General features: G+C 34.4%; 1 protein-coding gene across 1 annotated transcript in view; it reads left to right on the top strand.

The window, feature by feature from the left end:
* Positions 1-8,274, top strand: part of LOC134372640 (thyroid receptor-interacting protein 11-like) — a 53,136-nt gene extending 44,862 nt beyond the window's left edge. Inside the window, 5 exon segments of the mRNA XM_063090077.1 lie at positions 2,515-2,596; positions 3,765-3,879; positions 4,301-4,417; positions 5,569-5,713; positions 8,029-8,274. Coding sequence (XP_062946147.1) covers positions 2,515-2,596; positions 3,765-3,879; positions 4,301-4,417; positions 5,569-5,713; positions 8,029-8,249 — 680 coding nt within the window. The 3' untranslated portion in view covers positions 8,250-8,274.
* Positions 8,275-13,573: the final 5,299 nt, after the last annotated feature.

The following is a 13,573-nucleotide window of genomic DNA, read 5'->3' as shown; positions in this document are numbered from 1 at the left end:
GTTTTTTCTTTTTTTTCTTTTTTTTTAAAATAAGAGACAGTATAGTGTAGTGTTATATCCTGGTTATGTTTTAGACTGTACAGTCCAAAAGAAATACTGTGAGCCACAGGCAGTTTTAAACTTTTTAGTGGCCACATTAAAGAACAGTAAAAAGATATGTGAAATTAATTTTTTAATATATTTTATATAACCCAATATATCCAAATTATCATTTTGACATGCAATCAGTATAACAATTATCAATTTAGAGGAAAATAGATAAGAGAAGGGAAATCTCAGAAAAATGGAAGGGGCGGGTAAGAAAGTTTGACCTCTGTTTCTCTGCTACCTTTCTATAACCTTGTGGCATGGTGAGGATGGAAGAGAAGACAATGCCCATCTTTACTCTGGCTCCTACTTTAGCTTGTGAGTGAGATGGTTAAGTAAGAACAGTGACAAGATTAAGGTATTTGCTGTTCTTCCTCTGAGTAGTCGAGAGTTCTGTTTACATTAAGAACGTAGTGCTAGAAAAGGCCTAAATAGCACCATGTGCTCATAACTTATAATATGCTTGTGCATCTTAAGAATCTAAAATGTTTTACTAACCCAGAGTTTAACAATAGTCCTGTTCATATTTGCTCGCACGTGCTCATGCTCTCTCTCTCTCTCTCTCTCGTCCAAGTTTAAATTCCTTACTGGAAAGACAGGAAAGGAAAAGTTTGTAGTAGATTTTCCAAACACTAACCTTGCTTTTATAATATGGTTATGGAAACCATCTCTATTTTGGTAAAGTTAGCCTATTATATGAATGACATTTTACAATTTAGATTTTTGCTATTTAGAAAAACCACAAGCCACTGAAAACAGTTAAACTAGATATTTTATATATGCATTTAGTGCTCTAAGTCAGAATTTTAGGCATTGTATGGAAGCATTGTACAGGACAGAATGAAAACATAAAGCAGACAGACCTGGCCTAATCTGGAAGGCTCAGAGAAAACTTTTGTGAGGAAGTGAGTTGAGAACTGAGACATGAAGGGTGAGTAAGAGTTAATAGGCAATATTGATGGAAAAGAGCTTTCCAGGCACAAGAAAAAACATTTGCAGAGGGAATTGAGAGTCCAGAAATATATCATACATTAATGTTCAATTGATTTTTGACAAGGGTACCAAATGAATAATTTTCCACCATATAGTGCTGGAACAACCAGACATCCACAAGCAAAAGAATGAAGTTGGAACCCTACCTCACACCATACATAAAAATTAACTCAAATTGGGCCATAGAACTAAATTTTAGAGTTAAAACTGTAAAACTCTTGGAAGAAAACATAGGAGTAAATCCTTGTGATGTTGATTAAGGTAATAGTTTCTTAGATATGACATCAAAAACAAGCAACAAAGGAAAAAATAAATTGGACTTCATCAAAATCAAAAACTTTAGTCCTTCAAAAGATACCATCAAGAAAGTGAAATGACAGCCCACAGAATGGGGGAAAAATGTTTTCAGCCATATATCTGATAAAGGAACTTGCATCCAGCTACTGCTAGGAAAATGCAGCATTAAATAAAGAGTAGGTTTGTGAAAAGAGGTCAAAGTCTAGTGTTTGGATGTGAATATTTCTTGATTTGAAAAGTAGAACTCTTACAAAATGATCGCCTCCTCATTTCGTTCAGAATAAAAATTTGTAATCTAGCTTAAAATTAGTAAGCATCTCTTTCAGGTCAAATTGTCCATTTCTGAGATAACATGTAAACTCCATCTTTGAGTGAGTGTTCCTTAGTCCAGGAATCCTTGGCCCTGAGGTATGGTTGAATTTATGAACAAGGCATCTCTTGTTTTAATTCTAGACTTTGCTTTTAATGCTGTTCAAATGCCAGCGATTCTACCAAGATTTTACAAATTTTGCTTCCTTTTTAAATGAGAATTTTAAAATAAAATAGCCCAAGCATCCTTCTGAATCACTCATAACCTATAGTAACTTGATTAGTATTTTAGAATCAATGATCTGAATTGTATTTTGCAATTTCCTTACTCCAGAATACTTTGCCCTATCAGCTGCATCCTGAACCATGGTCTTAGTTGTGTTAGACATTCTTCTTAGCTCACCAAAAACTGAGTCCAAGCCAGGAAAACAGAAAAAGGAAAATCTAAAATTGTCTTTACCATTTCCTACCATTAAATAAGTGGATCTGGAAATGTTTCTTGCATACAAGCAGTGGTGAAAATCTCTTCTTTGCTATTAAGTTACTAAAGAGGATGAAAGCCTTTTTTGGTTTTTCAATTTTCTATTAAAGAATTGATTACTTTATTGGGGTAAACCATGTGAATTATTGTGTAATCTGGCTTCTAGATGATTTCTATATCAGAGAGCCTAGTTTCCTGTTCCAAAGAAGAGATGGAAATAATTGAATATTCCCAATTAGAAGTGCATACATTCAAAGTTCATAGAAAACCTCATAAATCTCATTATATGTTCATCGAGACTGTTCTGATCAGTTAAAAGCTATCTTTACTCACATATTTTAAAACAGATGAACTCCGACAAGCAATGCTGGATGATGTACATAACAAATTGGTGAACTTAGTAAACAGTGCAGAAGGAAAAGTGGACAGGTATGCTTGTGCCTTTTAACTTTTGTATATTTTATGGAGATTGCTTTTATGGTAAAAACAACTTCTACTTGTAGATGTTTATATGTAATTAAATTTTTTAAAAGCCTTTTATTTTTCTTATATAGTGAGGAGAGAGGTCAGTAGAATAAGTTATATTCTTTTGTTTTTTAAAGTCAATTTTTTTCAATTGGTTTTCTTAAAACCACATGGAAGAGTTAAAACATCACCCCAAGGGCCAACCCTGTGGCTCACTCAGGAGAGTGCGGCGTTGGGAGCGCAGCGCCACTGGGAGCCCCGAGGCCGCAGATTCAGAGCCTCTATATGGATAGCCGGTGCGCTCACTGGTTGAGCGTGGTGCGGCCGACACCAAGCCAAGGGTTACAATCCCCTTACCAATCACAAAAAAACAAAAACAACAACAACAACAAAAAAAAACATCACCCCAATATGAAGACTTAGAAAATGAAAAGTTTATTTTTACTGTTCTTTTTTGTTCCCCACTGTTTTTAATAAATGTATGTTGTTTAAATGTATTAGCTCTGGGCTGGCCTGTGGCTCACTTGGGAGAGTGTGGTCCTGATAACACCAAGGCCAAGGGTTCAGATCCCTATATAGGGATGGCCAGTTAGCTCACTTGAGGGAGTGTGGTGCTGACAACACCAAGTCAAGGGTTAAGATCCCCTTATCGGTCATCTTAAAAAAAAAATGTATTAGCTCTGAAACCTAGGTATATATGCAATAATATCTACTGTTTTTAAAATTTAGATATTAGCAAATTACCAATAAATGTGAATGGGAAAATGTAAGCATGATGGTTAAGCACAAGAACAGTTGTCACCATTTAAATGTCTGCTTCAGGTGAACATCAGCCCAATCAGGCAATGACAATTACTAATGAGGGACCACCTTAGTCAGTGTTGGGGTGAAGAAAGTGGGTGGCTAATAAATTATGTTTTAAAAGGTCTATATTTTGGTTTGTTTGAATTATTCTTCATTAGACTTGTCAAGATGTTTTTAAAAGCTACTTTAAAATATTTTGTTGTTTAGTCTTTTTATAATCAAACATTTAATTGTTTAAGAATAATTAAGTACTTATATGTTTAGTGTTTAGTGTTTGGGTACGCTCAATGTTAAGTTGCTTGAGCTGTTTCTGCCTTCATTTTCATAGAGTCCTAATGAGAAACCTCTTTGTTGGACATTTCCACACACCAAAAAATCAGCGTCATGAAGTGTTAAGATTGATGGGAAGCATCCTGGGTATTGAAAGGGAGGAAATGGAGCAGGTAACTAGGCAGAGAAAGCCATTCAGAATACATTTATAACTAAAATAGTGGTATCAAATTGTTCCCTTTTAATATGTATAATAGAATTTTCTCAATAATGTGGAAATGGAATCACTTCACAGTACATTGAACAAATGGATTTGTTTAATTTATGTATTAGTTTAAATGTTCTGTAACTTATAAACCACTTCTCATATCAGGATATCAGGATGCTAAAATTTTGAGATATAGCAATTCCCAAAACTTTTATTTGAGATCATACCAGGGATGCCATTTTATTGTATTTGTGGCCTCTATCAGTAGGAAACATTTTCTAGGAATTGGACTTGAAAACCATACTAGATGAAATTACGTATAAGTGCTTCTTGTTTTTTCTTTTCTTGTATTGATAATATTTTTCTGTTTTAAAATAATCTTGTAGTTGTTTCATGAAGATCAGGGTGGTGTGACCAGGTGGATGACTGGGTGGCTTGGAGGAGGATCAAAAAGTGTCCCCAACACACCTTTGAGACCAAATCAGCAATCTGTGCTTAATAGTGTAAGAACCGATTTTATTCTTGCTGAATATGAATGGTGAAATGATTGTATGTTGCAAATAATCACATTTCTTTTTCAGGTTATTTTATACAACCTTTTTATTTTGGAGTTGTGAAAACTGAGAACAGGGAGGTGATTAGCTTAAGGATAACAAGCCAGTTTTAATAATTTGATTGCATATAGGTTTTATTTTAACTTTTTATATGGTATTTTTATTTTTCAAAGTATTAACTGTTCTTTTACTTTATGCTTGATTATGCTGCCATTGGCAGTCTTGCTACTAAATCATAAGATTCTTGAAAATAGAGGCTTTATTTTGTTCATGTATATATGTTGCAAAGTGAGCCAGTGAACACCTGCCGTGTACCAGACTATTCCAAGCATTGTGGATGCAGCTGCAAACCAGATAGACAACGTGCCCCACCTTAACAAACTTACATTCTGGTAGGAGGAACCAATCAGTAAACATGAAAGCACTGTGTGTGGTATGTGGTAGGCTTTAGATGAATATGAATTGAATTGAGTTGTCCTGTGAGTTAGAATGTGGAGTTTCTTTTATTTTTTTAATAAAGAGGACATTAAGGATAGGTGACTTACCCAGAATTGGTTAAAGATAAAACACTGTCTTACTTAGATAGCATAAAATTTAGTTTAAAGGAAAGGTCTACACTATATTATTTTAATCTGATAATGTTACTGGTGATCTTTTGCTATATTCATTGATTGGGTCCTACTTTAGAAAATCATGTTTAATGCTTGTTTTTCTTCAATCTAAGTTTTCACATCTATATTAACAATTATTAAAATGATAAGACTTGGTGTTTTCAGTGCCATTGATGGCAAGAAATGTATTATCAGTTTGCTAATTCTGACTATAGAATGTTTGAAACTGGCCAACTGCGAAAAAAAGATGTTTGAAATGAGTGTTGTCATCAGAGAGTATTGATTAAATTGTTAAATTTTTGTAATGATAACTGTGTAACTAAAGTGCTGGCATTTTCAATTGTTCATAAAGCTGATTTGTAAAAAAAAAAAGTTTCAAATGGCATGATTAGTTTTTAATATTTAATTACAATAGCTGAATATACTTTCTTAATTGTAGTGAATACAATTTTATTATCCAGTCTAATATAACCAAGTATTTTATCTTAGTCTTTTTCAGAACTTTTTGTTAAATTTCTGGAAACAGAGTCTCATCCATCTGTTCTACCACCAAAGCTTTCTGGTCATGATATAAAACCTCTAGATTCACCAGGAAAGAGAAAACTAGATACGAATGTACCAGAAAGTTTTAGAGGTAAATCCAAATATTTATTTTTCTATGATTATAAAAATTGAAAGTTTAATTTATGATTATGTTTTATAGTGATATTAACTAAGTTTTACTGTTTTTGAAAATGTGTAATGACTATTCAAAATTCCAATAAGCCATCAGATATTTGGCTTTATATATTCTTGTGGCAATCTGATATTTAATTGGCTTAGATTAAACAGTGTGAAATACTTTCCCTTTGTATATCGGAGTAATTCTTTTCTCTCTGCATAAAGCACTTTGAATTATTCTTCTGGAAGTGATGGTAAACTGGTTAAACCTTTCCTTGGTCCTGTTTTCCTTTTTCACTAATGGTGCTTATTACTAATCAGAGCTAGATGTATAGTTTATAGTTTGAGAAGAGTTTTTCCCCCTTCTCTAATCTAAGTTTTACACTCAGTAACCAAACCTTCACATGTTAATAATGCCAGTTTGGTAAACTGACTTAGACTTCCAAGAATGTTATGAAGTGCCCTTATACTGTATGTTGAAAGGTCTTCCTGAGGCAAATGGTTGGTGGTTGTAGACACGTGTACATATTTTTCTATCCCACTAGGTTGTGAGGGTCTTATTTATATTCACATTGCCTATATTGGCATGAAGTAAAATGTCTTGAGTTGAAATTGTATTACAATCCATTAAACTGTAAACACATTCTTTATTGAAATCTTTTTTTTTCTGAAATCGTCATATTTTATTGTAGACTAACATGTTTGCTAGTTGGACTTTAAAGGAATATGTTATTATATACTCTTGAGTTTATATCACATGCCAGATTCTTAAATTTGGATAAAACATTAAAGAATTTATACTCTTGAAATTTTAAAAACTTCCTTAGTTATTCAGACAAATGTTTCTATTTTTCTGAACCCCTATGGAAATAGAAAGTGGTAAAATTATCTGTCGATTAGATAAAAGTTTTATGTACTAAATTTAGTGAAAAGTTGTAACTTTATCTAAGAGGTATGGACTATACTGAAGGCATTTTTTCTTATTCCACTAGGCTGTAGCATCTTGAAGCAGACTCCCAAATTCATTATGGCAGAGTTGTCTTCTCCTCCCTTTCCTTTCTCTTTCTCACCCTCTCCCCTTTCTTTTATCAAGTTCTGTGCTCAGCTTGATTTGTATTGATCAGAGACAAAAGCCAGTGATGATCTCAGTTGATAAAGGGTTTCCATGAAAAAAAGCAAGCTTCATCTTTAATCCTGGATTTGGAAGTGTGTCAGAGCTTTTACTAGGTATCACCAGAAGCTTTCCCAGAGTTAGGAAAGTTGTCATTCACAGGAAAATACAGCTTGGGAACTCAGGGGTGCTCAGTAATGAGGAAATCTGATGGATTTGTTTCCATGCTTTCTTTGTTCTGGGAGGCCTCTTTTATTTGAGTTTCCCATTACTGAAGTGGGCCCCTCCAAAGGGTTGCTTGTCTCTTATCAACGAACTTGTTAGTGGTCTTGGGTAATAAAGCAGGATTCTATCCACTAAGACTTTAGGTCATAAACTAAGTACTTATTCCAAGAAAAAGGAACAGTATTAACTCAACTTTTTAGAGAAATAATCTAATTGAGAATTGTTTTCAAACCTTTGGATGCCTAAAAGAGGATCAGGTAAGGTATCCATATATTAAGTTCTCAAGTTCTTCATTTTTCTGCTGGGTAAGTAGCTTGCCTTACAGCATAGATAAGACCTTTTAAAAGCTGTTATTGTAGTAAATGAGGTCTATCAGTTATATAACTGGTATTTAAATATAAAACAGTGTTAATGTGTTCAATACAATATTAAATATGCATGGAAATACTCTTCTCTCCCTTTTTCTTTCTCCCATTTCTTTCTCTTGTTTCTTGTCCTCTTTTACCCTTCTATATTTCATACAACCTGCATGTGGGATCCAGAAACCAGCAGTATATGAGTTAAAATTATCTGGGGGCAAATCTGAGAACCTAAAATTCATGTCTAACATTGTTTTTATCAGAAAATGTTTTGAATTCTCAAGGCTGAACTTTAATCAGATTTTAGTAATATAAATTAGTATTTGTGTTTAGGAATTGAGGCCTATTTGTACTTTCATTTTGAATAATTAAAGAGTAGTCCAAAAAATATGCTAAATACCAGCGTTATTACTAGCCAGGTAGGATTTTTAATTTGATAGTAGTGGTAAATTGGTTATTCATCTATGTCTGTATTAGTCAGTTTAACAATATAAGAATAACTTTCTTTATGCTATTACTTATATTCAGAGAGTTTTTTCAATTTGACTTATTTGTGAAGGGTGGAGACTAAATAATCCATATTTTATCATTTTTATACAACAGAATCCAGGTCTGGTAGAAGAACAGACATGAATCCATTCTTGGCTTCCCGCTCTGCAGCTGTGCCTCTTATTAACCCAGCTGGACTTGGACCTGGTGGGCCCGGGCATCTTCTTTTGAAACCCATCTCAGATGTTTTTCCCACATTTACACTTTTGCCAGTGTCACCTGACAACAGCACTGGAGTTGCATTGAAAAGCTTTTTAAAGCAATAGATGGTTCTCAAACCAGAGATGATATAGCACTTTTAAAAAAACCATGAACACTATGTGTATATACTTTATCACAAAGTGGCCTTTTGGAAAAAGTCATGTATTTGTTTAGAGTTGTATTTTCTCTAAATTTAATAAAAATATTCTCAATGCTTTTAGAAATTACAGGTATCAGAGGAGCAAGTGTTTGCTATATAATTTGCTTTTTTCTTTCTCTGATTTGACCTAATTTAACCTGTAAACATTTGATTTATCTTTTATCTTAATTTACAAAAATAAAAAAGACAAAAATACTAGAAGCTGTATATCAGCTTTCAATTTCCTCTTTTGATTTTCAAGTTCATTTAAGCTAGAGACACGTGGTTTATCTTATAAATATAATCAAGAAATTTACCCCAAAAAAGGAGAAAAATATACTAATAGTGGCTTCTCTGCATAGTGCAGAAAATTGATCTGAAGTATATATTAATCATTTTTAGAGGACTTTGTGCAGACAGGCCAAGGACAAGGTTGTCCCTGGGAGGTCATAGGTGCCCTGAGATGGAATGTGTATTTTGTTCTATGCAATTTTATCACGTATGTAGATTCATTTACCACCACCACAGTCAGGATACAGAAGACTTCCAGCATAAGGACCCCTAGTGCTGCCATTTTATAATCATAACCACCTTTCTCCCTACCGCCCACCTTAATCCCTGACAACCAGTAACTATTCTCCATCTCTATAATTTTATATTTCAAGAATGTTGTATGAATGGAATCATACAGTATGTAACCTCTTGAGATCAGCCTTTTTTCACTCAGCATAATTCCCTTGAGATCCATCCCGGATCCCTTGAGTTGTTGCATGTATCAGTAATTTGTTCCTTTTTAGTGCTGAGTACATAATATGTGGATATGTCGTTTCATTTTAAGAGCTAAGTAATCTGTTTAAAAGTATCTTAACATTAAATGTTTCCTCGCACAAGTACAACTTTCATGTAAGTGTTAAATTGGACAGTTGCATCTACATAACTTTAATTAGCAATATCACTAAACATGCCACCTCCTGCCTCTGTCTGGGGTGTTGGTACAGTAGGCCAGGAGTCTTCTGTTCCCATCCCAGTGGTCACTGAGGGCATTGAAATCACTTCAACAGCACCAGCACCCAGTGTTTGGAACTTAAGAATCAGAGAGTATTTCTTTAATTTTTATAAACCCATCATAAAAAATCCTGACTTGAAACTTACTTGTGTCAGGATGTTCATATTTGTATTAGTTGTTGAAGCTGTACAATTACAAAGACATTTCTTGCAAATTTTGTAAATTTTGATATGCCTTTAAAATATAAACATTTGTATAGCAAGGAAAGGTGAAAATGAGACCAATCCAAACATGTAAATAGGCCTGGCTCTGGCCAGAGCTAAATTTGGTTATTTGTAAATTTTGCTGTGATTAACTATACTTTCTAATGTACTTGGAAGACTGGAAGTCTTATTTATGTACTGATGGATAAAACTTGTTTTTCTGAAAAATTAAGTGAGATAATCCTGCTTCAGAATGTCACCTGTCTCCTTAGCTAATTTATTTCTATTGCCATTATTTAGTACACTTTAAAGGAAGTTGTCATAGGAGTTCTATATTAGAACTGTCAAACTGCCTCCTCTCGGTTTTAGCGATAATTATTTCTCTATGACATTACTATTAGGTTTTTATAAGCTCCTTACAAAGATACTTTCACTGTCTATCCTAAATTGTTTGCTACTTGCCATTGAAGTTTCATTTTAGTGTGGAGCAACTGAGATACTAGTTTTTAAGTTAAAAAAACAAAAAGACGTGGTTTTTCATTTTGAAGAAATAAAACATGCAAAAAGTTTTCTTTTTTACTTTGAAAAGATGCATGGTAGATATTTAAGTAGTACATCATCATATTTGAAATCCCTTTTGTGCATTTTGATGATTTTCTTCCCTACCAGAACAGCCTGTCCTCCCTCACCTGTAGTTTAACGTAAGTTTGAAGGCCATTGTGGGTGGATTGCATATCTAAGCATCACAGAGTGTGATATTGCATGGCTGCTGTTTAAATGAGTATGTGACCTTGTCCTAAAGCTGTAGTACCTAATGTTTTCATTGTACCGTTGAAACTGTAGCTGACTGGTATGTGTACTAAGTGTTCATTGATCTAAACCAGACATAACTCATCAACTTTTCTGAAACTAAGTTGTGTCAGAGATGAACCGTCTGCTCAAGGAATCGTCTTAGTAACCAATGATGAAGCATATAATTCTAATGTTAGCAATAAGACATTGCTAACAGTATGTTTACCATAATATTTTAACTATAGTAATTTTACTGTTTATTTCTCTATAAATTTAGTAGAACTTGTGGTTGAATTCCGCCTTAGCTGCCACAGTGTTTCACAACATTCCTAATGGTTTTCAATTTCTGTACTATAGGAGAAAATTCACTCAGCTATTGAATTTGATTATAGTATAATACTGTATCATATGGTTGTTTGAGTTTTAGTTCCTGCCATTCTTGATTTAGAGAAAAGGAAAGGGAAAAAAAACAAAACTAGATAACAAAACCATAGAAAAGAAGGATTGGCTTTCTTGCAACTGGCCAATCAAAACATTAAATATCCCTCCAAATAAAGCCTTCAGTTTCTTTTACCTTTTTAATTGAAAGGGACAAAAGACTTATAAAAATTCTTATCTAATTGATAGGTGGGGAAAAAATCTATGTCTTCAGGGACAGGGGAGCAATAAGACTTAGTGCTATTATGCATCAAACTTTAAAGCATTCGAATTTGATTCTTAAAGCTAATGAAGTTTTTAATGTATCAAAGTATTTAAAATGTCCTCCATCAACAAAAATATGTCTTTAATTTTGTAAATATCAAGTGTAGGGGGGAAAAATGATGCATTTAATGCTCTGACATTTGTGATTATTTGCCTGTCTTTACTTTTTTTTTTTTTTTAATTTTATTTTGTCGATATACATTGTAGCTGATTAATGCTCCCCATCACCAAAACCTCCCTCCCTCCCCCCTCCCCCCCTCCCCCCCAACAATGTCCTTTCTGTTTGTTTGTTGTATCAACTTCAAATAATTGTGGTTGTTATATCTTCTTCCTCCCCGCCCCCCGGTTTGTGTGTGTATGTGTGTATGTGTGTGTGTGAATTTATATATTAATTTTTAGCTCCCTCCAATAAGTGAGAACATGTGGTATTTCTCTTTCTGTGCCTGACTTGTTTCACTTAATATAATTCTCTCAAGGTCCATCCATGTTGTTGCAAATGGCAGTATTTCATTCGTTTTTATAGCTGAGTAGTATTCCATTGTGTAGATGTACCACATTTTCCGTATCCACTCATCTGATGATGGGCATTTGGGCTGGTTCCAACTCTTGGCTATTGTAAAGAGTGCTGCGATGAACATTGGGGAACAGGTATACCTTCGACTTGATGATTTCCATTCCTCTGGGTATATTCCCAACAGTGGGATGGCTGGGTCGTATGGTAGATCTATTTGCAATTGTTTAAGGAACCTCCATACCATTTTCCATAGAGGCTGCACCATTTTGCAGTCCCACCAACAATGTATGAGAGTTCCTTTTTCTCCGCAGCCTCGCCAGCATTTATCGTTCAGAGTCTTTTGGATTTTAGCCATCCTAACTGGGGTTAGATGGTATCTCAATGTGGTTTTGATTTGCATTTCCCGGATGCTGAGTGATGTTGAGCATTTTTTCATATGTCTGTTGGCCATTTGGATATCTTCCTTAGAGAAATGCCTACTTAGCTCTTTTGCCCATTTTTTAATTGGGTTGCTTGTTTTCTTCTTGTAAAGTTGTTTGAGTTCCTTATATATTCTGGATATTAATCCTTTGTCAGATGTATATTTTGCAAATATTTTCTCCCACTCTGTTGGTTGTCTTTTAACTCTTTTAATTGTTTCTTTTGCTGTGCAGAAGCTTTTTAGTTTGATATAATCCCATTTGTTTATTTTTCCTTTGGTTGCCCGTGCTTTTGGGGTCGTATTCATGAAGTCTGTGCCCAGTCCTATTTCCTGAAGTGTTTTTCCTATGTTTTCTTTAAGAAGTTTTATTGTCTCAGGGTGTATATTTAAATCCTTAATCCATTTTGAGTTGATTTTAGTATACGGTGAGAGGTATGGATCTAGTTTCATTCTCCTGCATATCGATATCCAGTTATCCCAGCACCACTTGCTGAAGAGGCAGTCCCTTCCCCAGTGAATAGGTTTGGTGCCTTTGTCAAAGATCAGATGGCAGTAAGTGTGTGGGTTGATTTCTGGATTCTCTATTCTATTCCATTGGTCAGTGTGTCTGTTTTTATGCCAGTACCATACTGTTTTGGTTATTATAGCTTTGTAGTATAGCTTAAAGTCAGGTAGTGTTATGCCTCCAGCTTTATTTTTTTTGCTGAGCATTGCTTTGGCTATTCGTGGTCTTTTATTGTTCCATATAAATGTCTGAATAGTTTTTTCCATTTCTGAGAAAAATGTCTTTGGAATTTTGATGGGGATTGCATTGAATTTGTATATCACTTTGGGTAGTATGGACATTTTCACTATGTTGATTCTTCCAATCCAAGAGCATGGAATATCTTTCCATCTTCTTGTATCCTCTCTAATTTCTCTCAGCAGTGGTTTGTAGTTCTCATTATAGAGATTTTTCACCTCCTTGGTTAACTCAATTCCTAAGTATTTTATTTTTTTGGTGGCTATTGTAAATGGGCAGGCTTTCTTGATTTCTCCTTCTGCATGTTCACTATTGGAGAAAAGAAATGCTACTGATTTTTGTGTGTTGATTTTGTATCCTGCTACTGTGCTGAAATCATTTATCAATTCCAACAGTTTTTTTGTAGAGGTTTTAGGCTGTTCGATATATAGGATCATGTCATCTGCAAACAGGGACAGTTTGACTTCATCTTTTCCAATCTGGATGCCCTTTATTTCCTTCTCTTCTCTGATTGCTCTGGCTAGTACTTCCAACACTATGTTGAATAGGAGTGGTGAGAGTGGGCATCCTTGTCTAGTGCCTGTTCTTAAAGGAAAAGCTTTCAGCTTTTCCCCATTCAGGATGATATTGGCAGTGGGTTTGTCATATATGGCTTTAATTATGTTGAGATACTTTCCCTCTATACCTAACTTATTGAGGGTCTTTGTCATGAATGAGTGCTGAACTTTATCAAATGCTTTTTCAGCATCTATCGAGATGATCATATGGTCCTTGTGTTTGAGTTTATTAATATGGTGTATCACATTTATTGATTTGCGTATGTTGAACCAACCTTGCATCCCTGGGATGAATCCCACTTGATCGTGATGA

The sequence above is a fragment of the Cynocephalus volans genome, chromosome 3 (genome assembly GCF_027409185.1).
Source record: "Cynocephalus volans isolate mCynVol1 chromosome 3, mCynVol1.pri, whole genome shotgun sequence".
Taxonomy (NCBI): Eukaryota; Metazoa; Chordata; class Mammalia; order Dermoptera; family Cynocephalidae; genus Cynocephalus; species Cynocephalus volans.
The sequence above is the reverse complement of the archived record's forward strand: the minus strand, read 5'-3'. Positions and strand labels throughout refer to the sequence as shown.